The following is a 26,253-nucleotide window of genomic DNA, read 5'->3' on the forward strand; positions in this document are numbered from 1 at the left end:
GGGTGTCTCTGACCGGGAATACTTTCTTACTGACAGTATTTAATAAAATAAATGCAAAGACTCAACCCAACATACAAATTGTCTGCCCAGTCCCTCCTTTGTCATAAAGATGAAGGATTATCTCACCATCCACTTTGGCCTTGTAATGAAATTCAAAATGGTCTTATAGTTTCTCGTGGTTGTAAATTTCACCACTGCAACAGAGCCACAAATAAAGGTATTTCTTCACTTGAATTGGCTGCATCCCAAACAGCTGGTCAACCACTGCCAACTGGTGAAATCCAAAGCAGCAGCTGATGTATCCATTGACATTCTCAGGATGAAATGCATCTGGACCCCTGTGTGTGATCTTCATAGCACACGGACGCTGACCAGAGAGGCAATGGTTGCTGCCACAGAGGGCCCAAATGCCACACACTGTACAGTGGAGCTGTGGGCTCTGTGGGTGTGTGAGCAGAGGCCAGGGCTGTGGGCTATTTCCATTGTTTACTTTCAGTACAAGCATCTCTGTATATATCTCTATTCCTTTCTTCTTAGATAAATAGTAGCAAACTGTATACATTTTTCTATACCATGATTTTTTTTCTCTGAACAATATATCCTGGAAATCACTGGACAGTTATATATAGAGATTTTCTGCAATTCTTTTTATAGGTATATAGTACACTGTTGTGTGGATGTTCTGGTACATTTTAAGCAGGAACAGGTGTACTAGGAAAGATTTAAAGCATGAGAAACCTGGAAGAAGAAGTCTTTTATTTTAGCCAAGCTGTGGATAACTCAAGGGTGGCAAAAGAGGCTGAGGAGTCAACAGAGAAGATGGCTGAACGACTACACGAGATTGCTGCTGGCCCTACTTAATAAGCCTCATTGTTCTCCAAGGTGAAGCAAGGTTGGAAGGACTTGAAAAAAGAAATATGCTGTTTCGTTTCCCCCATTCTTCCCTGTTTTCCTTACGATTAATCTAGTAGGTCTCAAAGTGATGCCTGGAGTAAGCCTGAGTACAGCTATCTCATAAGTCAAAGTGCCCTGATGGGTATCAGGGAAATCCTGCATTTTGTAGTCTAATAAAAATGTTTCTTCTCTGACTCCTGGAATCGGTTTAGTGGGAGATGAGGGGTGCCCATCAGAAGTCTCTGAATTGAGTCAAAAAACAATTTAACTTCAAAATCCTATTATATGCTGTATCCCCAAATCCACCCTCTAAGCTATTTCCCTTATAGCATTATCCTTAGCTATATTGTACAATAAAGCTTCCTAAAGACAGTGTTTCAATGAGTACTACTTAATATCATAGCCAGTAATATAAATATATGTAAAATCTTCAGTGGAGTGAACAAGAATCAGGGCAAGTAGAATGTAGATGTTTGGGCTGGGTGCTGTGGCTCATGCCTATAATCCCAGTACTTTGAGGGGGCCGAGGCAAGTGGATCACCTGAGGTCAGGAGTTCAAGACCAGCCTGGCCAACATGGTGAAACCCGTCTCTACTAAAAATACAAAAATTGGCCAAGCATAGTGGCACATGCCTGTAATCCCAGCTACTCGGCAGGCTGAGACAGGAGAATTGCTTAAACCTGGGAGGTGAAGGTTGCAGTGAGCCAAGATCACGCCGTTGCACTCCAGCCTGGGAACAGAGCAAGACTTCATCTCAAAAAAAAAAAAAAAAAAGAAGAAGAAGAATGTAGGCGTTTGCTCTTTGGCAGCCCCCTTCCTCACCTCTCCTCAAAGAGAAGAGTAGCCATGACTGGTGATACTCAGTTGACCTAGTTTCATAGAGGATGGGATTATAGTTTAAAAGATGACACATGAAGCCTTTATGAGAAACTTTTTGAAATAGTCCTGAAAAATCACAAAAATAGAACAAAATAGAACAAAAATAGAAACACATTCATTGTCTTGAATAGAACCAATCAACCTAATAACATTCATGTATAAATTTAATATAATCCCAATAAAAATGCCAGCAAAATTTTTCCTGGCACAGAATCTTAAACTTATATGGGAAAATAAATAAGCAAGAATACTTATGAACATCTTCAAAAGCAAGTGCAATAAAAGGGACTGGTCTTACCATGTATTAAAACTTACTATAAAGATCTGATAATTAAAACAGTGTGGTGTTGCTTCCTGGCTAGACATTCAAACCAGTAGGAATAGTTTGAAGTACACAGGGAAATGTAGCATATGACAAAGGCGGAATCTGAAATTACTGGGGAAAAGATTAACTTTTTTATTTTCTGAGATGGAGTCTTGCTCTGTCATCCAGGCTGGAGTGTAGTAGTGCAATCTTGGCTCAGTGCAACCTCTGCCTCCCGGGTTCAAGCAATTCTCTCACCTCAGCCTCCCGAATAGCTGTGCACCACCATGCCCAACTAATTTTTTGTATTTTTAGTAGAGATGCAGTTTCACCATATTGGCCAGGCTGGTCTCGAACTACTGACTTCAAGTGATCTACCCGCCTTGGCTTCCCAAAGTGCTGGGATTACAGGTATGAGCCACCACTCCAGGCCAGAAAAGATTCACTTTTAAATAATGGCATTAGCATAACTGGAGAGTTTATGTCCCTAATTTACATTAGGACTGGGTGCAGTGGCTCAGGCCTGTAATCCCAGCTACTTGGGAGGCTGAGGCAGGAGAATCACTTGATCCCAGGAGATTGTGTAGATTGTGCCATTGCACTCCAGTCTAGGTGACAAGAGTAAAACTCCGACTAAAAAAAAGACGGACACCAGTGACTCATGCCTGTAATCACAGCACTTTGGGAGGCCAAGGCGGGTGAATCACGAGGTCAGAAGTTCAAGACCAGCCTGGCCAACCTGATGCAATCCCATCTCTCCTAAAAATACAAAAATTAGCTGGGCATGGTGGTGCATACCTGTAGTCCCAGCTACTTGGGAGGCTGAGACAGAAGAATTGCTTGAACCCAGGAGGCGGAGGTTGCAGTGAGCCGAGATTCAACCATTGCACCCCAGCCTGGGCAACAAGAATGAAATTTCTTCTCAAAAAATAAATAAATAAATAAATAAATTTATATTAGAATATACTTCAAACAGATCCCTTATTTCAGTGTACAAAAAAATGAAAACATAACAGGTTCAAGAAGAAAACATACATGAATTTCTTTACAGTCTGGACAAAGGAAAGCTATCCTAATTGTAACTCAAATTCCAGAAGCCATGGAGAAAGATTGATAAATTCAAGTCTATCCATTTATACCTACAGCTGTATCCATATATGCACAAACATAATATATATATATACACACATATGCATAGACTTTTTTTTTTTTGAGACAAAGGCTGGAGTACAGGGGTGCAATTTCAGCTCACTTCAACCTCTTCCTTCCATGTTCAGGGAATTCTCCCGCCTCAGCCTCTTGAATAGCTGGGATTACAGGCGCATGCCACCATGCCTGGCTAATTTTTGTATTTTTAGTAGAGACAGAGTTTCACCATGTTGGCCAGACTGATCTCGAACTCCTGACCTCAGGTGATATGTCCACCTTGGCCTCCCAAAGTTTTGGGATTACAGGTGTGAGCCAATACACCTGGCTGATATATGCATAGAGTTTTGCTTGGCAAAAGCATCATAAACAAAATCAAAGGTGATGAAAAACTAGGAGAATATTTGTAGTTTAAATGACACAAAATAGCTAATTTCCATCATAGATAAATAACTAAAAAACAAAGAGTATTGATGCATGATACATGGAAGAAACTTCAAAATATTATGCTAAGTGTAAGAGTCACAAAAGACTGCATATTGTGTGATACCATTTTATTTATTTATTTTTTTGAGATGGAGTTTCGCTCTTGTTACCCAGGCTGGACTGCAATGGCGCAATCTCGGCTCACCGCAACCTCCGCCTCCTGGGTTCAGGCAATTCTCCTGCCTCAGCCTCCTGAGTAGCTGGGACTACAGGCATGCGCCACCATGCCCAGCTAATTTTTTGTATTTTTTTAGTAGAGATGGGGTTTCACCATGTTGACCAGGATGGTCTCGATCTGTTGACCTCGTGATCCACCAGCCTCAGCCTCCCAAAGTGCTGGGATTACAAGCGTGAGCCACCACGCCCGGCTGTGTGATACCATTTATATGAAATGTACAGAATAGCTGGGCATGGTGGCTCATGCCTGTAATCCCAGCACTTTGGAAGGCCAAGGAGGGTGAATCACGAGGTCAGGAGTTCAAGACCAGCCTGGCCAACCTGGTGAAACCCTGTCTCTACTGAAAATACAAAAAATTAGCTGGGCGTGGTGGCAGGTGCCTATAATCCCAGCTACTCGGGAGGGTAAGGCAGGAGAATCACTTGAACCCGGGAGACAGAGATTGCAGTGAGCCTAGATTGCGCCACTGCACTCCAGCCTGGCAACAGTGCGAGACTCTGTCTCAAAAAAAAAAAAAAAAAAGAAAGAAAGAAATGAAAAAGAAATGTTCAGAATAGACACACCTATAGAGATAGAGTAGATTAGTGGTCACATAGGGCTGGGTGGGGTGGGAGCGAGGGCCAGGAATGGAGATGACTACTAAGAGGTAAGGGGCTTCTTTCTGGAGTGTTAAAAATGTTCCAAAATTGTACTATAGCAATGGTTGCACAGCTCCATAAATATACTAAAACCCATTGAATTGTATACTTTAAATGGGTGAACTTAATGGTATGTGTAATATATCTCAATAAAGCTGTTTAAGTATAAAAGATTTTACTGTTTAAGAGGCCAGGTGTAGGGGCTCACACCTGTAATCCTGGCACTTTGGGAGGCCGAGGCAGGTGGATCACCTGAGGTCAGGAGTTTGAGACCAACCTGGCCAACATAGTAAAACCCTGTTTCTACTAAAAATACAAAAGTTAGCCGGGCATGGTGGTGGGTGCCCTGTCCCAGCGAATCAGGAGGCTAAGACAGGAGAATCACTTGAATCTTGGAGGCAGAGGTTGCAGTGAATGGAGATCATACCACTGCACTCCAACCTGGGCGACAGAGAGAGACTCTGTTTAAAAAAAAAAAGTTTTTGAAGTAAAAAAAACCTAGTAGGAAAATGGCCAAAAGTCTTAAGGGACAGAAGATGAAAGGCAAATGTCTGTGAAGTGCTTGTAAAAATAGTCAGCATCACTTGTTATAAAAGAAATGCAAATTAAAACATGGTCAGCTCTCGGCATCCACGGATTCCACATTTGTAAATTCAATCAACCATGGATAGAAGTGACAGTCATGTATTGCTTAATGATGTGGATACATACTCAAAAATGTGTTGTTAGGCGAGTTCACCATTGTGCAAACATCATAGAGTGCGCTTACACAAACCTAGATGGCATAGCTTACTACACACATAGGCTATATTGCATATGTAGTCAAACACGTCCTTAGGAGCGCATGACTGTATTTGGAAAAAAAATTGTGTTTGTTCTGAATATGTACAGACTTTTATTTCTTATCAGTATTCCCTAAATAACAGAGTGTATCAGCTATTACATAGCATTTATATTGTATGAAGTATTATAAGTAATCTACTGGAGTATGTGCATAGGTTATATGCAAACACTACCATATTTTGCATAAGGAACTTGAGCATTTGTGGATTTCGGTATTCACAGAGGTACTGGACAGCATATACTCAAATATTATTCTTCCCTTTTCAGATTGGCAATGTTGAGAGACAGCCCTTCATGGTGTTTCCATACATCTTTTGACAGCTTCTCTTCTCAGTGTCTTTTGCGTTGCAAACATCTTGGAAGGACAGAGGGTAGATTTGTCACCTAAGACAAAAAAACAACATATTCCTCCAGAACAAAGGTTATGTAGGTTTTTTAGCAGCTCCTAATAAGACTGGGGGTTTCCTCATCTCAGTGTTCTTCTGCTGTGACCAAAGCCCACCAGGGAAAGGCATCCACCTTGCAAGGAGGGCAAAAATCTCAGACCCTTCACAGTTCTTAGGCAGAAGTCCCAAAGCTTGACAACATACTCTGTTGGTAAACCTGGGGAGAAACAGGTATTTCCACACACTGCTGGCGGGATTGCAACATGGCACGACTCCGCTGGAGGGAAATCTGGCAGTAATTAACAAAACTACATGTTCTTCTACCCTTCGACTCAGTGACTCTTCGAAACCAGTACAACTACTCATGAATAGGAAACTGGTTGAATAAACTAGGGCACATTTACACATACACACACGTACTTATGCATATGTATATGTACCTTTTTTTTTGAAAAAGTAATAAACAAGAAATGTTGAAAATGGAGTAACTTAAGCATATCCTAAGAGTGAGAGTTAAAAAAAAAATGGAAATGGCTACTTCTGAAGGGTGGGTGAGATGGGAATAGCAACAGGGGTGAAAGCAAGAACTCTCTGAGTATCTTTACACAGTTTTGACTTTTCAATCATGTAAATAACTCACATATTCAAAAACCAAAATTAAGTCAAACACAAGCAGAAACAATTGGACGCAAATAGAAACAAATGCACACCCCTGAATATAAAACCCAATCACACAGGGGAAATGATTACTTCAAATAACGTTGGTGTACAGAATACTGGCAGTAACGTTTTCTAGACACACACTGTAAGGACAAATAAAACTGTGTTTTCTGATTTCTATGGTGCGCATGTTCCTATAGACTGATTTCAAGCCACCAATGGTTTCTCAACCATCTAGCAAGATTCCTGACAAATTACAGTTGATTCTCATAAGCCGGCTCTATCTGGCTCTAAGAAATCATTGCTTATAGGTACTCTAGTTGAGGTAACAAGCTGTCTGTCAACAAAGCAAACCATAAACCAAAAAAGGATGAAAGAAAGTATCTAGAAAAATTATGAAAAGCCTGCATGCAGACTGAAGTGTGACAAACACATAGCTCCAGCTCCTTGTCTTCCAAGGTCCTCAGGTTTTGGACGGTCTCCTTCATGCAGCCACTAGCTTGTTCGTATGGGCTTCAGTGGAAGTTGTCCCCTTCCTGCAGTTTTCTGCCTCTGGAGGAGTCCTCAGTATCTCCAGTTGAGTTCTCTGGTAGTAGTGTCTTCCTGATTCAAGAATGGCTAATTTCTCCTTCATCAAGAAACAGGGATATCGCTGGGCATAGTGGCTCATGCCTGTTTCCCAGCACTTTGGGATGCTGAGGTGGGAAGATCTCTTGAGGGCTTGCGGGCAGGTGTTTGAGACCAGCTTGGGCAACATGGTAAGACCCCATCTCTACCAAAAAAAAAAAAAAATTAGCTGGGTGTGGTGGGGTATGCCTCTAGTCCCAGCTACTAGGAGGCTGAGGTGGATCACTTGAGCCTGGGCATTTGAGGTTACAGTGAGCTATGATTGCACCACTGCACTCCAACCTGGGTGACAGACACTCTGTCTTAAAAAAAGAAAGAATGAAACAAGGATGCAAGGATCAACACCCTGGAGTTCAATGTCCTTTCCGTTGAGGTCAAGGGCAGTCTTTTTCAGATGTGTCCTTCAGCAGATGAAGCCCCTACATTTTACATTGTGAATTATTTCTTGTTTTTGTTTTTTTTAAATGGGGTTTTGCTCTGTCACCCAGGCTGGAGTGCAGAACACAGTGGCAGGATCATAGCACTCAAACTTCCAGCCACAAGCGACCCTCCCATCTCAGCCTCCCTAGTTGCTGGGACTACAGGTGCATGCCACCATGCCCTACTAATTTTTTGTGTTTTATAAATGTTTTGTACACACCATGTCTTGCTATGTTGCCCAGGTCGGTCTCAAACTTCTGGCCTCAAGTGATTCTCCTGCTCCAGTCTCTCAAAGTGTTTGGGATTATAAGCGTGAGCTACTGTTCCTGGACTGAAATTGTTTTGAAGGATGTTTTAGAAAAGGTATTCATGTTTCTTGATAAAACAAGTATTTGTTGATATGAGTGTATCGATTCCACTTATGTGAAGTACCTAGAGTAGGCAAATCCATAGCGAGAGAAAGTAGATGGTGGTTGCAAGGGGCTGGGGAAGGAGGAAAATGAGGGATTAGTGTTTAGTGGGTAGAGTTTCAGTTTTGCAAGATGAAGAAAGGAGACAATAGCACAACACTGTGTGTGTACTTGATGCCATTGGACCATATACTGAAAGATGGCTAAAATGCTTAATTTTGGGCTGGGTGCAATGGCTCATGCCTGCAATCCCAGCACTTGGGGAGGCCAGGGAGAGGGATCACGAGGTCAGGAGTTTGAGACCAGCCTGACCAACATGTTGAAACTCTGTTTCTACGAAAATATGAAAATTAGTTGGGTGTAGGGGTGCGCACCTGTAATCCCAGCTACTCAGGAGGCTGAGACAGGAGAATTGCTTGCCCGGGAAGGCGGAGGTTGCAGTGAGCTGAGATCATACCACTGCACTTCCAGCCTGGACGACAAATTGGGACTCTGTCTCAAAAAAAAAAAAAAAAAGCTAAATTTTGTTATGCCTATATTACCAAAATTTTTACAAAACCAAGTGTATCACCCCAGCCATATGCAATATTGGCTATCTCAGCTTGTAATAAGACAAAGTGTATAATGGGAGCAACATTCTCAGGCAGATAAGATGCCTAAATATCAGTGAATAGGCTGAGGGTCAATGGGCTAGGCCAGGCACTGTGGCTCACGCTTGTAACCCCAACTGTTTGGAAGGCCAAGGTAGGAGGATCACTTGAGGCCAGGAGTTTAAGAGTTAATGGGTTATCTGTGGAGTTGACTTCATTGTCATTAAGAGAAAAGGCAATAGTTTGGGTCAAGGAAGTTCAAGCGTTTCTGAAAGGTTAACTAGAATTTGAGACTTCTATTTGTCCTTTCTATATTACTTGAGGTTTGGGAAATTCTGAATAATAGAAAGAATGATTGTAATTCATCGAGCAAATAAAAGGCAGAGGCCACAGTGATGTGTGTGTGCGTGTGTGTGTATAGGTGTGTGTGTGACAGAGAGAGAGAGATGGGAGAGTTAAAAAAAAAAAAGGAAATTTCTTCTTACAAGATGTTAGCTAATGAATATAGAAGAAATGATAGAATTAGGGTTGGGTGTGGTGCCTCACGCCTACTCCAGCACTTTGGGAGGCCAAGGCAGATAAATCACGTGAGGTCAGGAGTTCAAGACCAGCCTGGCCAAAATGGTGAAACCTGCCTCAACCAAAAATACAAAAATTAGCCAGATGTGATGGCATACACTATAATCGCAGCTACTCAGGAGGCTGAGACAGGAGAATCATTTGAACATGGGAGGCAGAGGTTGCAGTGAGCTAGGATCACGCCACTGTACTCTAGCCTGGGTGACAAGAGTAAAATTGCCTCAAAAAAGAAAAAAAGAATGAACAGGGATAAAAACACAAGTGTTGGCTGGGTGTGATGGCTCACGCCTGTAATCCCAGCACTTTGGGAGGACGAGGTGGGCAGATGACCTGAGGTCAGGTGTTCAAGACCAGCCTAGTTAAGATAGTGAAAACCCATCTCCACTAAAAATACAAAAATAAACTGGGCATGGTGGCGTGCACTGGTAGTCCCAGCTACTCCGGAGGTTGAGGCAGGAGAATTGCTTGAACCCAGGAGGCAGAGGTTGCAGTGAGCCAAGATTGTGCCATTGCACTCCAGCCTGGGCAGCAGAGTGAGACTTGGTTTCAAAAAAAAAAAACCACGTGTCTGCATCAGAGTAAACCATGGGACTCGGCAAAGTGAGCTGCCCTTATCCTGTGCAAATGCTATCTAAATAGTTCTTATACTGTATCACTGTATTGTTGAGCATCCCTGTATTGTTAAATCTTTTGATTTCTCATGAGAAGCAGAAAATTTAAAATTTCATGTGAAAGCTGCAATATTTTGGATATACATGTAGTTAACTAATTCAAATTCGTACACACACACACACACACACACACACAGCATAGCATTGTGCTACATATGGCCCCTCTTTTGCCTCAGTGTGATCTTGGCCTCTTAGATAAAAACCCCATACTCTTTAGAACAGTATTCACTTTCTTCAGGTCCTGGCCCTTGCCTCTTCCTGAAGACTTGTCTCTAATACTTTCTCCACTCAAGTGGTACCATTTGTAGCTTGGGAATGCATGTGGCTAGCTTCACGCCTTGCTATTATGGCATGTGGTATTCTCTCTCCTTTACCCAGAATGTCTATTTATCTAACTTTTGTTTGTTTGCTTGCTTGCTTTGAAACAATGTCTCGCTCTGTTGCCCAGGCAGAAGGGCCGTGGTGCAGTCATAGTTCATGGCAGCCCCTAGCTACTGGGCTCAAGTGATCCTCCCTTCTCAGCCTCTTGAGTAGCTGGGACTACAGGTGCATACCATCATGCTTGGCTAAATTTTTTACTTCTTATTTTTATTTTTCGTAGAGATGGGTGGTCTCCTTTTGTTACCAGGTCTGGTCTAGAACTTTTGGGTTCATGGGATCCTCCCACCTTGACCTCCCAAAGTACTGGGATTACAGGTGTGAGCCATCTCACCTGGCCTACCTAGCTTTTGACTCTTTTAAAGATCCAACATAAGCATCTCCTATTCTAGAAAAGTCTTCCCTGACTCATATGTACATACTGATTACTTTATCTACTTTGTTGCTGCTAAACAGCACAATTAAATTGTGTTAATATTGTGACTGAAATATGCAGAGAAACAAAGAATAAGGTAATAACGGCACCTATCAATGAGTGCCATTGATTGCTGACACTTTTCCATTCTAATCTCATCTTTTTTTTTAAGAAGAAATATTAAAAGCTGCAATTGCAGCCACCTGAGGAGGGGTGGTATAGCACAGTGGAGTACATATGATCTGAACACCCACTGCCTAGGATCATCATCCCTGCCTGTCACTTACTAGCTGTTCACCATCGGCAAATTATTTAACCAGCTCATCTGTAAGAGGGGATAATAGTGTCCATCTTATAGAATTGTGAGTATTAAAAATACATTCTGGTCACTTACAATGACCAGTTTCTGGCATACAGTAAGCATTCAATAAATATTAATAATTAGTGTTTTCTCTACTCCTTTTCTTTCTTTTTTTTTTTTTTGAGACAGTCACTGTCACCCAAGCTCACTGCAACCTGTGCCTCCCACATTCCCAGGTTCATGGTGCCTCAGCCTCCTGAGTAGCTGGGATTACAGGCATGTGCCACCACATCTGGCTAATTTTTGTATTTTTAGCAGAGACAGGGTTTCACCATGTTGGTCAGGCTGCTCTTGAACTCCTGACCTCAGGTGATCTGCCTGCCTTGGACTTCCAAAGTGCTGGGACTACAGGTATAGTCCAAGCCTACTCCTCCTTTTCAGCTGAGCCAGAAATGGACTATTTGTAGCTCTTTTAATCTTTTAGGATACAAACAGTCTAGTTTATCATTTTGCTTGCTTACTCTTTCTAAGAAGCGTATGTTAAGGGGAAACTTTCCTAAATAACAGTGTTTACAAATGTTACTTGTTCTCCCAATGCAGTTATGAGTTAGGGGAATCCTGGCATACTTTGCTTAGGATCAGTGGTCATAAACTACTACTGACTTGTGTGAGAATAACGTTCCACAGGAATGCCAGAGGACTCAAGCATATTCAAGAATTTCTCCAATATCTTCCACGATTGTTGGGTTCAAATTCTTGGGCCGATACACTGTTGCCAGGATGAGAAGGGTACTTGACACAAAGAATGGCTACTTAAAGCTTAAGGAATCTCCTGTGGCTGCTATATTGAGAAAAGTTACGCGCATGGCAGGCATTCCATAGGTTGTTTAGAAGTTGGCTTACATAAATATTAAGCATCAAGCATTGATGCTTAATATTTGTTTTCAGGATGCTACTTTGGATGCTTAGGATAAAATTTAAAAATTTTATCCCTTGAGAAAAGGGACCACACTTTCGTATTTCTGTTACACTAACTGGAACAATAGAACTCAATAAATTCTTATTGAATGAAGACAGCTCTCTGGTAATTAGTAATAATACATGTCCACCATTTAGTTTAGGGTAGTAAGCTAATATCATTCATTTGTAGGCATCTATATCAGCAAACAAGATGAATCCAGCTAGTTTAAATAAAAATGGAATTTATTTATTTATTTGAGATGGAGTCTTGCTCTGTCACCCAGGCGGGAGTGCAGTGGCATGATCCCAGCTCAGTGCAACCTCTGCCTCCTGGGTTCAAGTGATTCTTCTGTCTCAGCCTCCTGAGTAGCTGGGATTACAGGTGTGTGCCACCACACCCGGCTAACTTTTTGTATTTTTAGTAGAGATCGGGTTTCACCATGTTAGCCAGGATGGTCTTGATCTCCTGACCTTGTGATCTGCCCACCTCCTAAAGTGCTGGGATTATAGGCGTGAGCCACTACATCTGGCATGAATGAAGTTTATTAAAGAACATTCACTGGACTGGGTATGGTGGCTTGCCTGTAATGCCAGTACTTTGGAAGGTTGAGGCCAGTGGATTGCTTGAGTCCAGCCTGGCCACTATGGTGAAACCCATCTCTACAAAAATTGCAAAAATTAGTCAGGTGTGGTGGTGCACACCTGTAGTACCAGCTACTTGTGCGGTCTGAGGCAGGAGAATCACTTGAGTCCAGGAGGTTGAGGGTGCAGTGAACTGAGACTGTGCCACTGCACTCCAGCATGGGTGACAGAGCAAGACCCTGTCTCAAAAATAAAGAAAGAAAGAACATTAACTCACAAGACCTTCAAAGGGCCTAAGAATCAACCTGTAGGTTACACAGCCAGGAACAAAATACCCCATTGCTCCTCCAAGCACAAAGCAAACACCTCACTGTCATCAGGGCTTGGCATGGATACTGCAGTGGGTTCTTGATGCCAGAACCTCTGTCACTGGTGCCTCTAAAAGCTGAAAGTCTCTACTGCCACCCTCACTAGGAAATGGATTCTGTGTAGCAACGGCCTCACCACATTGCTTTGAATCAAGTCCTCTTTAGGACACAGCTCTGGGAGCAGCTAGGTCATCTGCCTGCACCCAAACTCCAAGTAGGGAGGACAAAGCAAATTTCTGGCCCTGTCTTGGGAAGAACTCATCACATGGGAAATTTCCCAACATGAGAAAGGTGGGTTTTCAGATGATGGTGGATACCCATAAAACATGACACATGTCTCTGATGGCAGCATGATGCAAAGTGTTTTCTGCAGGCCAGTATCAATGCTCAAAGTGTTGGTTATGGGTCCCTGCTGGAATAACTACAGAAACTGAGAGTAGCATTTCTCTTATTGTAGCCCTAAGAAATAGAGAGAAGATAGACGTTCTTATTTAATCACAGAATTATCACAGATAGTTGGCAGATTGGCGTTGTTTCTGGGATTACACTTAGTGTAGCAGTACTCCAGAGCAGAGTAACTGCACCTTGGCCAAATCTGGCCAGTCCTCTGGTTTTTTTAAGACAGAGTTTTGCTGTTGTTACCCAGGCTGGAGTGCAATGGCAAGATCTCGGCTCACCGCAACCTCCGCCTTCTGGGTTCAGGCAATTCTCCTGCCTCAGCCTCCTGAGTAGCTGGGACTACAGGCACGCACCACCATGCCCAGCTAATTTTTGTATTTTTAGTAGAGACGGGGTTTCACCTTGTTGACCAGGATGGTCTCGATTTCTTGACCTCGTGATCCACCCGCCTCGGCCTCCCAAAGTGCTGGGATTATAGGCGTGAGCCACCACGCCTGGCCAATCCTCTGATTTTTTTTTTTTTTTTTTTTTTTGAGACGGAGTTTCGCTCTTGTTACCCAGGCTGGAGCGCAATGGCGCGATCTCGGCTCACCACAACCTCGGCCTCCTGGGTTCAGGCAATTCTCCTGCCTCAACCTCCCGAGTAGCTGGGATTACAGGCACGCGCCACCATGCCCAGCTAATTTTTTGTATCTTTAGTGGAGACGGGGTTTCACCATGTTGACCAGGATGGTCTCGATCTCTCGTGATCCACCCGCCTCGGTCTCCCAAAGTGCTGGGATTACAGGCTTGAGCCACCGCGCCCGGCCACTCCTCTGTTTTTATAAGGCCTGCAAAACTACGATTTTTTATTTTTATTTTTTCATGATTAAAGGGTGGTTAAAGAAAAACAAACATGCATCAGATGTCTGTGGTGCTGCAAGTCTGTCCCTTTATAGAAAAATTTCACCAATCACTGCCCTTGGGTGTCCTCCACTGTTGCATTCTTTGAGAAGGTTCCTTGCCACATATTTATATGCCTAGGTTTTTATTCACTGGATAAATACTATTCTTTATTTTATTTTATTTTTTTGAGACAGAGTCTCACTCTGTTGCCCAGGCTGGAGTGCAGTGGCATGATCTTGGCTCACTGAAACCTCCGCTTCCTGGGTTCATGCGATTTTCCTGCCTCAGCCTCTGGAGTAGCTGGAACTACAGGCATGTACCACCGCACCCAGCTAAGTTTTTGTATTTTTAGTAGAGAGGGGGTTTCACTTGTTAGCCAGGAGGGTCTTGATCTCTTGACCTTGTGATCCACCCACCTCAGCCTCCCAAAGTGCTGGAGTTACAGGCATGAGCCATGGTGCCCGGCCTACTATTCTTTTTTTTTTTTTTTTCCTGAGACAGAGTCTCACTCTGTCACCCAGGCTGGAGTGCAGTGGCATGATCTTGGCTCACTGCAACCTCTGCCTCCTAGGTTCAAGCGATTCTCCTTTCTCAGCCTCCTGAGTAACTGGGATTACAGGCATGCCCCACCACAACTGGTTAATTTTTAAATTTTTAGTAGAGACAGGGTTTTACCATGTTGGCCAGGCTGTTCTCAAACTCCTGCCCTCAGGTGATCTGCCTGCCTCAGCCTCCCAAAGTGCTGGGGTTAGAGGCATGAGCTACTGTGCCCTGCCATTCTTGATATTGTTAATGTATGCTTTTATTCTGAAAAAGTTTTTTTAAAAAATTTATTTATTTTTGAGACAGAGTCTCACTCTGTTACCCAGGCTGGAGTACAATGACATGATCTTGACTCACCGCAACCTCCACCTCCTGGGTTCAAGTGATTCGCCTGCCTCAGCCTCCCGAGTAGCTGGGATTACAGGCATGTGTCATCACATCTGGCTAATTTTTGTATTTTTAGTCGAGATGGAATTTCACCATGTTGGCCAGGCTGGTCTTGAACTCTTGACCTCAGATGATCCACCTACCTCGGCCTCCCAAAGTGCTGGGATTACAGATGTGAGCTACCGTGCCTGGCCTATTCTGACAGTTTTAAAGCAGTGATGTAATTAAATTACATTAATGGGGAAAAATTCACTTCATTTTGATTTAGAAGAGTTCTCCATTGTCAAAATTTATAAATTCCATAACTTAGCATTATGTATTCCTTCATTCCATTTTTCAGAAAAAAGGAGATCTATTATGCTCGTAAATACCATATTTTTCTTTCTGATGATGAGTATCAAAAGTCTATTTAATTTTCTTCTTTTTTTTGATACAGAGTCTCACTCTGTTGCCCAGGCCAGAGTGTAGTGGTACGATCTTGGTTCACTGCAACCTCTGCCTCCTGGCTTCAACTGATTCTCCTGCCTCAGCCTCCTGAGTAGCTGGGATTATAGGCACGTGCCACCACGTTTAGCTAATTTTTGTAGTTTCTGTAGAAATGGGTTTCCCCATGTTGGCCAGGCTGGTCTCAAACTCCTGACCTCAGGTGATCTTCACAAAGTGCTGTGATTATAGGTGTGAGCCACTGTGCCCAGGCTACTTTTCCTCTATTAATACTGTATTAGGCTGGGAAGACTCACTGCTCTAGCAATCCTCAAATCTCAATGGTGTAAGAAAATAAAAAGTTTATTTTTTGCTCATGTCACAGTTTGGTGCCTGATCTGTTCTCCTTTGCCTCTGGAGACCCAGGCTGCTTCTGTGTAGTTCCTAGAAAAGTCTCAGCAGCTGAGAGGTGAAAAGGTGTGGAGGACTGCATGGAAGGTTTTATGAGCCATGCCTATGGGGTGTTGAATTTCATGTCCTTTCATATTTCATCAGCCAGCAACCAGGTATATTACCACATGAAACTGGAAAGGAGGCAAGGATATGCTGCCCAATAGGATGCTCCAAGCAGTATTCAGAAGAATGAACAGGTTTGGAGAGGGCCTGTCTGGGCTTTGTCCTCAACTTCCTGTGGTATTTTCCTTACAACTTACAACTTTAAATGGAAAAGGCAAAGATAAATATTAATGCCCTATCAGTTAGTATACAGATGTAGCTGCTGTCACCAAGGCAAAACAAAAAACCGTAATGAAATAACTTACACAAGATACAGTATTTTTTTGGCTTGCATAAAGACTGAAAAAAATGTTCCAGGGTTGACATGGCAGCTCCATAGAGTCAGGTACCCAAAGGCTCCTGGTATATTGTTCTGCCCCCCTAACTTCCTTCTTATCATCTGAGATGACAACTTTACCTCCACTGTTGCGTCCACATTTTGGGAAACTGGAAAGAGAAAGTGGAAGGCATGCCCTTAAAAGGCATAACCCAAGAGTTATCTATGTCACTTGTGCTTATGTCCCATTGGCCAAAAGTTAGTAACCAAATTTTGCTAAGCATCCTTGCTGCAGTGGGAGTTGAGAAATGTAGATCTTTATTTAGGTAAGAAAGAAGAGGGCATGGAGGGCACAGTCCTTACATGCCAGACCTTAGTCATGGCTCCACATCTCGTTGTAAGGGAGGCTGGCTATTGTAGCCTTTCATGGGTGGTCATGTGCCCAGCTAGATCTCAGGAGCACCCTTACTAAAGTAATGCATGGAGAATGGATAGTATGAGAAGTAGTTTCTACTACAAGTGACTTTCATAAAAATAACTCCTATAAGAAAAACAAACAGGATGTAAGTAAAACTAATCCAAAGGGTAAAACATGGGGAAAAGAGGCTGGGCATGGTGGGTCACACTTGTAATCCCAACACTTTGGGAGGCAGAGTGGGCGGATCACAAGGTTAGGAGTTTGAGCCTGGCCAATATGGCGAAACCCTGTCTCTACCAAAAATACAAAAATTAGCCAGACATTGTGGCGGGTGCCTGTAGTTCCAGCTATTGGGAGGCCGAGGCAGAAGGATTGCTTGAACCTAGGAGGTGGAGGTTGAAGTGAGCTGAGATTGTGCCACTGCCCTCCAGCCTGGGCAATAGAGCGAGACTCCATCTCAAAAAAAAAGGAGACAAGATGAAAAACAAAGAGAGAAAAAGGAAAAGCAGGTTTCCCAGGTAAAAATAGTGAGACTGAGGTACATAAGTAGAAAATGATAATCCTTTTCATTTTGTCACAAAAGTCCCTACTCACATTTTAAAATTCCATTAAATATCACTTTTCTGATATTCCCATTTTATTTATCTCTCTTTTGGCATTTACCTAGCGTTCTCTAGGACATTCCGAGCTTTGTAACTCTCTCAAGGTGACGCAGCAGGAGATGCAAAGAAGTTAAAAGTAGAACCCCTAATACTGATGTGTTTATAGGTGAGATGGTCTGATGTCTTAGATTTGCTTTAAAATGTTCCTGCAAAAATAAAAAGGGGAATAGATGAAAGAAGATGGACAAAAGGTTGATTTGTTAATGTGGTATAATGGGTATGTGGTGATGACAGCACTATTTTATTGCTTTTGTATATCTTTTAAAATTTCCATAATATAGCAAAACACAGCCCAGTCCCTCAAGACAGCCAGATTTGGGTTCAAACCCTAGTATGACCTTTTACTCACTGAGTGACTTTACCCTGCTATAGCTTCAGTTTCTCCAAATGGAAATAATATATACTCCATTAGGATTCTTGTAAAGTCTAAAGTAAGAGGACATCTGAGGCTTTAACACATGGCCTGGTCCTTAATAGTTGCACTAATTTTTATTTTATTTTTTATTTTTGTGATGGAGTCTTGCTCTGTCACCCAGGCTGGAGTGTAGTGGAAGGATCTCAGCTCACTGCAACCTCCGCCTCCCGGGTTCAAGCGATTCTCCTGCCTCAGCCTCCTCCCGAGTAACTGGGATTACAGGCGTGCGCCATAATGCCCAGCTACTTTCTGTATTTTTAGTAGAGATGGGGTTTCAGCATTTTGGCCAGGCTGGTCTCGAACTCCTGACCTCAGGTGATCCTCCTGCCTCGGCCTCCCAAAATGCTGGGATTACAGGCGTGAGCAACTGCGCCCAGCCAGTTGCACCTTAATAGTTGTACTAATAAGTGTTTCTGCTTGCAAGCAACAGACACTGACTCTAGTTGTGGCTAATTTTTTTCACATGCAGATATTAAGTGACAGAGGTAGGACTTGAGCTAAGCTCGGATCTCTGATTTCTAGACTTAGAACTTTTTATGTGTTATCACAGTCCTTCAAAACCTTAACTGGATTTGTGCTTTGCATTTACACTTTCAAACACACAGCAGTGTAGTTTGGGCACTTGTCTGGAACTTCGGATTCTCGAGACTCCAGGGTGGCCAAGGGGCAGAGGTGACTCACTGTTATCCAGCCTGGCGGCACGTAGGTTGCTGAGTGGATACTGGACCCTACAGGGTTTGCCCGCTGCAGGCCGCCGGAACTCACGCGTGTCCCTGCTTCTCTCATTCCCGGGGTCGGCTCTGGCTGTTGGCCTCTAGCTCCGCTAGGGGCCGGACGCGCCGCCCGCCGACTAGCCCTCCGGGTCCTAACGCGTCTCCCTCAGGCGCCGGGCGCCGGGCTCCGGGCTCCAGGCTCCCGGCTCCTGGCTCCCGGCTCCCCGCTCCCGGCTCCGGGCTCCGGGCTCCAGGCTCCGGCTGATGGAGCTGACCACCCACCCTCCCTCCGCAGGTAGGGGGCGGGGCATCGGGTTCCTGGCTCGTGATTGGCTGAAGCCCAGGCGCTCCCCTTCTCCGCCCCCTCCAGCGGGGTGAGAGGTCAGCTGAGAGACTGTCTGCTGGGTCGACAATGGCGGGGCTCTGGGTCGGGACGGCATCTCTGGTCGCTGCCGGACGGCGTGGGCGGTGGCCGCAGCAGCAGCTGATACTGAGCGCGGCGCTGCGGACCCTGAAGGTGAGGAGCGGCGGGGGCGCTCGGGGGCCTGGGCTTCTCCTGGCTTCCTGCCGCGCCGCCTCCGGGTGGCCGGCGCCGGGGGAGCGCTGGCTGGGTCCGGCTGCCACTGCGCCCCGGTTCCGCCTCAGCTGCACCCCTCGCTCTCCTCCTCCCTCCCGGAGTTGGCGCGGCAGTGGGCTCAGGAGACATCCCGCTTGCAGCAGCTGTTCTTCGCGGGGATCCCGCGGGGCAGAGAGGCCTTGGGTGGAGGCAGTCGGGTGCCCTTACGCCCTTCGGGGCGGCTGATGGCTTCAGGCTGGGATGTTCCTGCCTTGCCTGAGGTCCGCTTCCAGGGTCCGGGGGCATTGGCTTTGTCTTAAGCTTTCCAGGGTGTGTTTTTCGGTGTCCTCATAGTTTCTGTGTTCCTTTGCCTCTTTCCAGCAGTTTTGAAGGACGACTGTGAACTGTTGATCAAGCAGAGTTAGGGTTGTGAGTTTATCTTAACTTTTACGGTATTATACCATGTCAGGACTGCTAATAGATTTTGCGTTTCACTTGAAAGCCTGTTTTAATTGTACGGCACCCCAGTCTACTGTGTACCAAATGCATCCCATGATCTTATTTTCCTTTTCTGTGTAGTGACGAGCCTAGTTTTTGTACTGTTCTAAACACACTGCGTGACTGTTGTGTATGCCTATGCCACCATGGTGGCAGCTTGACTCACAGGTTGGAGTGCTCGTGTGTGCTTCTGAATCCTTTCTCCCGTCAACATCGATTCTCTTGTAATTCTGGGGCACAGACCACCTAATCTTTAATAGTAAGGTTTGTTGAGGCACTGGAACAAATTCTTTAAAATGAAGGTCCCCTGAAAACCGTCTGTCAGCTGGTTCAGTGTGCTTGTTACATTTCCTTGTAAAAAAAATAATTTTTAAAACATTGCCACGTAACTTGATTTATAGTCACTGAAGTTTAGACGTTGAAGACTCTTTAGAGAAGACCTGCCCCATCCGACTCTTTGAAGAGGAGGGAACTGAACCCCGGTGGGCAGTAGGAGAGCTGGAGCTTATCATGGACTTGGAAGTGCGCTGGCACGTACGTTTGTTTTGTGTTGAATTCAGCGTGTGCACTTTCACTCTTCTCTGTGTTGCCATACAGTTTACTCTTCTTTAATCTTGATCTCTGTTCATCTTTGTTGGCCACTTTAGTTGCAGCTGTTAAGACCCATTTACATAGGAGGCAGCTTGGTATGGTGGAAATTGTGGGCTTTGGAGACAGGCACCTGAGGCTTTGTGTATTGGACAGGTCTCTTCCTTGGGCCTCAGCTTCTTCCTTGTAGCTATTTTTTCAGCAAATATTTACCGGCTATCTCCTGTGTTCCATTTCTGGTGAATAAACATGGTTTTTGCTCTCTTAGAAATTGTACTCTTGTAGGGAGAGACAAATAAGTGTAAAATGCTAGGGAGATGCCCTGGTGCTATAAGAAAATAAAATAGAGGGCTCTGATCAAGCCAAGATTTTGAGTTCTGTGCCCTAGATTCTGTTCTTTTGCTTTACTTGAACTAATTTATTCAATCTCATAACAGTCATATAACCCCCATTTACAGAAAAGAAAAGCGAGGCACTAAGTGTTCATGTGACTTGCTCAAAGCTATAGTGCCAGTAAGTGGCAAACTCAGGATTTAGAATTCCAGAACCTATGCTCTTAATCATACTATACTACCTAAGGTAAGGGAGTGTTTTACTCTGGACTTGAAAATTGAGACAAGTTTTGAAGGATGAAGTGACCTTTTCTAACAGAGGAGATTAATGTTATATGTAAGAGCAGTGTGTGCAAATGTCCTGTGGCCAGAGGGAATGACAAGTTAGAAGAACTGAGGAAAGCCTACACAGGCTCTGATGCAGAGAGTAGATGGTGCTGGAGAAGTTGGCAGGAGTCAGACCATGCTGGGTCTTACAGATCATATTATGAGGTTTGGTGTTTGTCTTAGATCAGTGGGAAGACATTGATGTAGGAGGTGGGAGGGATGACACTGACATTTTAGATTGGAGAGGCTGAGAGGAAGGCTGTTACTGTACTTACTTTTGTACACTTGTTATACACTTACTGTGTAATACATAAGCTTTGATGTTTCTTACCTGGTTTTTTCCCTTTAATGTGTTGGCAGAGACTGCATCTTGTCTATTTCTGTGTTCTTAGTACAATGTTTGACACAATAGGTGCTGAATGTGTAACAATAGAGTAGCATTATGTTTGTGCCAGTAAAGAATTCCTCCTTGGGGTGGGAAGCATCTCTGAAGTTCACTCTCTAGGGGAACCTGAGCTGCTGCTTAGCTTCTCTCCGTGCCTCTCTTCTATGAACTTGAAATGTGCTCTACTGAGTCTGTTTGAAGCTGAACCTTTTGAAGATTTTAACCCCTCCCATCCCTCCCTCCACCTCTGCGAACCTTTTGGTTGGTTGGAAAGCAGCCAGCTAACTCTAGGGTCTAGTCTAGAGAATTCTGACCATTCTTTTAGCCAGTCAACAGAGTTGTTTATTTTTAGGGTATATGTAATTCACCTTTTAGTCTTATTTGTTTTGTGTGTCAGTTTTAAAACACATTGTTTAATGCCTAGTTTTTTCTTCTGTATAAATGTTTTCAGTGGCTCTAGGATATTGGTTTTATGGTAATTGCTATAGTTTTTATTGAACTCTTAGATGCCTTGTGTGATTTTTCTTTCTTTTTGTTTTTTGAGATGGAGTCTTGCTCTGTTGTCAGGCTACAACCTTCACCTCCTGGGTTCAAGTGATTCCCCTGCCTCAGCCTCGCGAGTAGCTGGGACTACAGGCGCACGCTACTGTACCTGGCTAATTTTTTTTTGTATTATAGTAGAGATGGGGTTTCACCATGTCAGCCAGGATAGTCTTGATCTCCTGACCTCATGATCCACCCGCCTCGGCCTCCTCAAGTGCTGGGAATTACAGGCATGAGCCACTGCACCTGACCATATGATTTTTCATACATTATCTTTTATCCTTGAACAACTAGGTCAAAAATCCCAATTTAACAGTAGAGGAAACAAAGCTTAGGGCAGTTAAGTAATTGCTTTAAAGCACAATTGACTGAAGTAGAATTTGAACCTTGGATAATATGATTCCAAAGGCTTTCCTCTCCCTCCTTTCCTTCCTTCTCTCTCTCTTTCTCTCTTTCTTTTTCTTTCTCTCTTTGTCTCTTTCTTCTTTCGAGAGGGTCTGGCTCTGTTGACCAGGCTGAAATGGCATGACGTTGCCTCACTGCAGCCTCTGCCTCCTGGGCTCAAGCCATCCTCCCATCTCAGCCTCTCAAGTAGGTGAGACCATAGGCCTATACCACCACACCTGGCTAATTTTAAAAAAATTTTCTGTAGAGATGGGGTTTTGCTATGTTGCCCAGGCTGGTCTCAAACTCCTGAACTTGAGCAATCCACCCACCTCAGCTTGCTTTTCTAATTACAATTTGTCTCCTTTGAATCATGGTCTCATTGTGTGATGGATTGATGAAATTGGAATGTGTAAACTCTGTGTTCCTTGAAATCCATTATTTTCTTTTGTACTCAGTAAATATGGAAAATAATCTTTAGGCTTATCTGAATGCTTTAAAATTGCCTGGAGGTTAATCTTTCCAGTATGCTGATACATTTCTGACAAATCATTTGGGAAAAAAAAAATTCTAAGATTATTACAGAAACTAGTTTCTGGTGTAAAAAATGTTATAGACATTTATGTATTTATACATCTACTATTTGGACAGGAAACTGAGCCAGCCAACCGTGTGACTATATGGGGGCCTAGCATTGCAGACCAGTGCCACAGCAAAAGCTCTGAGGGGATGTTGCATTTGGCATAAATAAGGGATGAAGTGGCTGCTGTGGTCTGAGTGAACTGAATGACGGTTGGTCTTCGGAGATGAGGGAGGAGCAGGTAGGCAGGACTGAATCATCAGGGGCTTGTCTTTGGAATTTAACAATGAGAGTCCAAATGGAGGCATTTAAGCACATTGAATTTATGTTTGGAAAAGATGATTGTGACTACTGTGTGGCAAATGTCTTAGTAGGGGCGAGAGTAGGATTGGGGACTGGGTGGAAAGAGTGGAAGCAGAGACAGCCTGGAAGCATTGTGGAAGACCAAGCTAGAGATGATGGTAGCTTGCGCTAGAGTGGTAGTACTGGAGTTGGTGAGAACTGGTCAGACTTGGAATCTATTTTGGAGCTAGAGCCAGTATCTTGCTGTGGGGTTTGAAGGCAGATGGAGACCTACCCTGTTTTGAGCAACTGTATTGGTGTCATCTTTCCAACAGCACATGTTTACTTTGTGTCTCTGTGAAATATTTTGATAATTCCTGCCATAATTTAAACTTTTTCAGTGTTACTGTGTCTGTTATGGTGATCTGTGATCAGTGATCTTTGATATTCTTACTGTAAGTATTTTGGGGTGCCGTGACCCATGCCCATATAAGATGGAGAAACATAATTGATAAATGTTGTGTGTGTTCTGACTTCTCCAGCCAGTTATTCCCCCATGTCTCTCCCTCTCCTCAGGCCTCTCTATTCTCTGAGACACAATAATATTGAAATTCGGCCAATTAATTACCCTCTAAGCATTCTAGTGAAAGGAAGAATCACACATCTCTCACTTTAAATCGAAAACTAGAAATGATTAAGCTTGGTGAGGAAGACCTGTCAAAAGCCAAGACAGGCTGAAAGCTAGGCCTCTGTGCCAGATTGTGAATGCAAAGGAAAAGTTCTTGAAGGAAATTAAAAGTATTACACTAGTGATCATACAATTGATTTAAACAAGTGAAACAGCTTGATTGCTGATATGGAGAAAGCTTAGCCTAATCCAGAGCAAGGCCCTCTCTTCAGTTCTACAAAGGCTGAGAGAGGTGAGAGTGCTGCAGAAGAAAAGTTGGAGGCAAACAGAGGTCAGTTCATGGATTTAAGAAAAGAAGCCATCTCTGGCTGGGCACGGTGGCTCAAGCCTGTAATCCCAGCACTTTGGGAGGCTGAGGTGGGCAGATCACAAGGTCAGGAGTTCGAGACCAGCCTGACCAACATGGTGAAACCCTGTCTCTACTAAAAATACAAAAATTAGCCAGGTGTGGTGGCGCTTGCCTGTAATCTCAGCTACTCAGGAGACTGAGGTGGGAGAATCGCTTTAACCCGGAGGCAGAGGTTGCAGTGAGCCGAGATTGCGCCATTGAACTCCAGCCTGGGCAACAGACAAGACTCTGTCAAAGACTTTGTCTTTGAGACTCTGTCTCAAAAAAAAAAGAAAAGAAAGAAGCCATCTCCATAACGTAAATGTAGAAGTTGCAAGTGCTGATACAGAAGCTGCACCATTGTCCAGAAGATCTCGCAAAGATCATTCGTGAAGTTGGCTACAGCAAACAGTAGATTTTCATTACAGATGAAATAGCCTTCTATTGGAAGAATATGTTATGTCATCTAGTGCTTGGAGAACTGGAGAGGAGAAGTCAGTGCCTGGGTTTAAAGCCTCAAAGGACAGCACCGGGGGTGCTCGCTATCACCCTTGGCTGTCCTTTGAGGCTTTGAACCCAGACACTGACTCCAGAGGCTGAGGTTGGAGGATCACTTGGGTCCAGGAGTTTGTGTCCAACCTGGGCAACTTAGCAAGACCCCATCCCTAAAAAACAAAAAAGCAAGCAAGCAAGCTGCAAAGGACAGTCCGACTCTTGTTAGGGGCTAATGCAGCTGATGACTTTAAGTGGAAGCCAGTGTTCATTTACCATTTTGAAAATCCTAGGGCCCTTAAGAATTATTCTAAGTTGATGTTGCCTGTGCTCTAGAAATGGAAAAACGAAGCCTGGATGGCAGCACATCTGTTTACAGCATGGTTTACTGAATATTTAAGCCGACTGTTGAAACCTGCTGCTCAGGACAAAAAGATTCCTTTCAAAATATTATTGCGTATAGACAATGTACTTGGGTACCCAAGAGCTCTAATGGAGCTGTACAAAGAGATTAATGTTGTTATTATTTTTTTGAGATGGAGTCTCACTCCGTTACCCAGGCTGGAGTGCAGTGGCACGATCTCAGCTCACTACAACCTCCAACTCCAGGGTTCAAGCAATTCTTCTGCCTCAGCCTCCTGAGTAGCTGGGATTACAGGCATGTGCCACCATGCCTGGCTAAGTTTTGTATTTTTAGTAGAGACAGGGGTTCACCATGTCAATCAGCTGGTCTCAAATTCCTGACCTCATGATCTGCCCACCTCGGTCTCATATAGTGCTGGGATTACAGGTGTAAGTCAACACGCCTGGCTAGATTAATGTTAATTTATGCCTGCTAATATAATGTTCTCTAGCCCATGGATCAAGGAGTAATTTCAACTTTCAAGTTTTATTATTTAATACATAATATTTCATAAGGCTATATAGCAGCCATAGATAGTGATTTTTCTGATGGGTCTGGGCAAAGTAAATTGAAAACTTTCCGGAAAGGATTCATCATTCTTGATAACATTAAGAACACTCATGGTTCATGAGAGGTTAAAATATCAATATTAACAGGAGTTTTGAGAAGTAGATTACAACTGTGAGTAGTTCAGGACTTCAGTGGAGAAAGTAACTGTAGAGGGATGGAAATAGCAAGAGAACTAGAGTGGAGCCCGAAGATGTGACAGAATTGCTGCAATCTCATGATCAAACTTGAAGGGATGAAAAGTTGCTTCTTATGGATTAGCAAAGAAAGTCCTTCCTTCCTTCCTTCCTTCCTTCCTTCCTTCCTTCCTTCCTTCCTTCCTTCCTTCCTTCCTTCCTTCCCTCCTTCCTTCCCTCCTTCCTTCCCCTCTCCCTCCCTCCCTCCCTTCTCTCTTTCTTTCTTTTTCTTTTCTCTCCCTCTTTCTTTCTGAAAGTGGTTTCTTTCTCTCTCCTCTTTTTCTTTCTCTCCTCTCTTTCTCTCTTTCAAGGTCTCACTCTATCACCAAGGCTGGAGTCTACTGGCACTATCATGGCTCACTGCAGCCTCAACCTCCCAGGCTCAAGTAATCCTCCCACCAATCTCCTGAATAGCTGGGACTAAAGGGTTTTGCTATCATGCCCAGCTAATTTTTGTTTTTAAAATTTTTTTATAGATGGGGTTTCACCACATTGCCCAGGCTGGTCTCAAACTCCTGAGCTCAAGTCATCCACCTGCCTCGGCCTCCCAAAGTGCTAGGTTTATAGGCATTGAGCCACCACATGCAGCCAAGAAAGTGGTTTCTTGATATGGAATCTACTAATGGTGGGGGATCTGTGAACATTGTCATAATGACAAAAAAGGATTTATCATATTACATCAACTTAGTTGATAAAGCAGCGGCAGGCTTTGGGAGGATTAATTTCAGTTT

The 26,253-nt window shown here is 43.7% G+C and overlaps 1 protein-coding gene across 10 annotated transcripts in view; it reads left to right on the forward strand.

Moving 5' to 3' along the window:
* The first annotated feature begins 18,769 nt into the window (after positions 1–18,769).
* Positions 18,770–26,253, forward strand: part of PCCA (propionyl-CoA carboxylase subunit alpha) — a 433,256-nt gene continuing 425,772 nt past the window's right edge. For 9 of the 10 annotated variants that reach the window (XM_035293344.3, XM_002742504.6, XM_002742506.6 and 6 more), the window contains exon 1: positions 18,770–18,910. Coding sequence is in view for 8 of the 10 variants with exons in the window: in XM_002742504.6 (XP_002742550.3) it covers positions 18,806–18,910 (105 nt within the window). In the remaining 2 variants the exon portion in view is untranslated. Of the gene's footprint in view, positions 18,911–19,848; positions 19,982–26,253 lie in introns of all 10 variants that reach the window. The other variant, XM_054246197.2, reaches the window with a different exon arrangement.

The sequence above is a fragment of the Callithrix jacchus genome, chromosome 1 (genome assembly GCF_049354715.1).
Source record: "Callithrix jacchus isolate 240 chromosome 1, calJac240_pri, whole genome shotgun sequence".
NCBI classification, from domain to species: Eukaryota; Metazoa; Chordata; class Mammalia; order Primates; family Cebidae; genus Callithrix; species Callithrix jacchus.